Source organism: Nicotiana sylvestris, chromosome 8, assembly GCF_000393655.2.
Source record: "Nicotiana sylvestris chromosome 8, ASM39365v2, whole genome shotgun sequence".
Lineage (NCBI taxonomy): Eukaryota > Viridiplantae > Streptophyta > Magnoliopsida > Solanales > Solanaceae > Nicotiana > Nicotiana sylvestris.
This window is the reverse complement of record NC_091064.1, coordinates 65192019-65194459: the sequence shown is the minus strand read 5'-3', so window position 1 is coordinate 65194459 and position 2441 is coordinate 65192019. Positions and strand designations below refer to the sequence as shown.

The 2441-nt window shown below is 42.5% G+C and overlaps 1 protein-coding gene across 1 annotated transcript; it reads left to right on the top strand.

Moving 5' to 3' along the window:
- The first annotated feature begins 420 nt into the window (after positions 1-420).
- LOC138875140 (uncharacterized) lies at positions 421-948 on the top strand. Its single transcript, XM_070153962.1, has one exon. The coding sequence runs from the start codon at positions 421-423 to the stop codon at positions 946-948; it is 528 nt and encodes a 175-aa protein (XP_070010063.1).
- Positions 949-2441: the final 1493 nt, after the last annotated feature.

The window sequence follows — 2441 nt, the reverse complement described above, 5'->3', positions numbered from 1 at the left end:
TTCGGAGTAAAGATAGTCACGCCAATCCTAGTGGAAATGTCGACCATGACACCATTCCATACAAAGGTTGTACCTTTGGACTATACAGCCGAGGCAAGGAGGAAAAGCAAGGTCAAGTTCGAAGAGACTATTGCAGTACATGGTATAATAAGAACGGGTAGAGTCTATACCCTTGAACATCTAGCTGAGTCAAGCAAGCAGGCTTCTAATCAGCCACCCCTCATTGAGACGGGTCCAGATGACTTTTGGAGGAAAATACAGGCCAAGGAGTATTCGGTAATCGACCAGATGAACAAAACACCAGCGCAAATCTCCATTCTTGACTTGCTACAAAATTCTAAGGCACACAAGAATGCTCTGTTAAAGGTACTAAGTGAAGCATACGCGCCAAGTAACATCACTGGCAGGGAAATGGCTAACATGGTAGGACAAGTTCTGGAAAGCCATAAGATCACCTTTCATGAGGACGAGCTGCCACCTGAAGGGTTAAGGCACAATAAAGCACTGCACATCACCGTGCAATGCGGGGACTATCTCATCACTAGAATCTTGATCGATGGAGTTTCTAGTGTCAATATTTGTCCGTTGGTAACACTCAAGACATTGGGTAAAGGACTACACGAAATAAAATATGGAGCTATCAATGTGAAAGCCTTCGATGGATCTCAAAGGTCCACCATTGGTGAGATTGTCCTATGCTTACAAATGGGACCAACATGGTTAGATGTCGATTTCCAGGTGATAGACGTGCCAGCATCTTACAACTTACTGCTTGGACAGCCATGGATTCATGTTGTTGGGGCCATAGCATCAACACTACATCAGGTAGTAAAGTTCGAATGGAATCACCAGGAAGTGATCATTCACGGTGCCGCTAGTAATCCTATATACAGTCGCCAGACCATTTCGGCTATCGAGGGAAGAAGGAAGTTGGGAGGAGAGACTTAACACCACATTGAACGGGTCAATGTTATCGACAAAGACAAATGGTGGGATAAGAAAATTGAGATTATACTGAATTGGAGTGGATACGAACCGGGCAAGGGACTCGACAAGAATCTCTAGGAAATTTCTAAGCCCATGAAACTCAAGAAGCATGGTACTACTTTCGGTTTGGGATATGAGTATACATGGGAAGAATTCAACAACTGGTCGCCACCATGGCCTGGTCCTTACTATCCACTGGAGCAGCCAATACCGCACTGGAGCAGACTTTGCAATATGCTGACATTGTTTATGGGTCAGATGAAGAAGAAGCACTTGCAGCGGTGAAGAACTTATTCCTAGAAAACAATAACATGGATTGTTGTGTTGTTCTCGAAGAGGAGGGGGAGGAAGGCCCTTCCATACATGCTGTGAGCAGAGGGGCACGCCTCAACAATTGGACCATCAGGACAACCATAGCCCGACAAACCTCGGGGTAGCAAGGCTAAAACAAGCATCATTCATTATTTTGTTTACTAAATGATTTTCTTTTCGCATTTTCAATTCCCCCAATAAGATCTTCAATGTTCAAAACAGTTATGCAATTTATCAAACCATTTTTGACTTTTCTTATGAATCAACACTCATTATCATTTTCTCTCATTACTTTACTTATACAGAATTATTATTACTTATCTTGATGAACCAACGACTGTGACATGCAATGAGACAACACAACAAACAGACATAGATTCAGAGGAAGATGACATACCTGAAGAGATTGTCAAAGAAGTTGAGAACTTTGAGAACAGACCTAAATCCAACCTGGACGAGACCGAAATTGTTAACCTGGGAGATGCAGAAAATGTCAAGGTAACACGAATCAGCGTTGACCTATCGTCATCAGAAGAGAAAAAATATACAAAATTTCTAAAGGAATATGAGGACATATTAACCTGGTCTTATGATGACATGACTGGTCTAAGTACGTCTATTGTGGCTCACAAACTGCCAACCGATCTGACATGCTCACCGGTAAAGCAAAAGCTCAGAAAGTTCGAGCCTGATATGAGTCTGAAAATCAAGGAAGAAGTTACCAAGAAGGTCAAAGCTAAGGTTCTAAGGGTAGTAGAATACCCAACATGGTTATCCAACATCGTGTCGGTGCCAAAGAAGGATGGGAAGGTGAGAGTCTGTGTTGACTACCAGGATCTCAACCGGGCCAGTCCGAAAGACGACTTCCCTTTGCCAAATATACACATCCTGATTGACAATTGCGCCAAGCATGAACTACACTCATTTGTAGATTGTTTCGCTGGTTATTATTAGATCTGGAGGGATGAAGAATATGCTAAAAAAACGGCTTTCATTACGCCGTGAGGAATGTACTGTTACAAGATGATGTCGTTCGTCTTGAAGAATGCAGGGGCCACCTACATGAGGACCATTACTACCATCTTTCATGATATGATACACAAGGAGATAGAGGTATATGTGGATGATGTTATTATCAAATC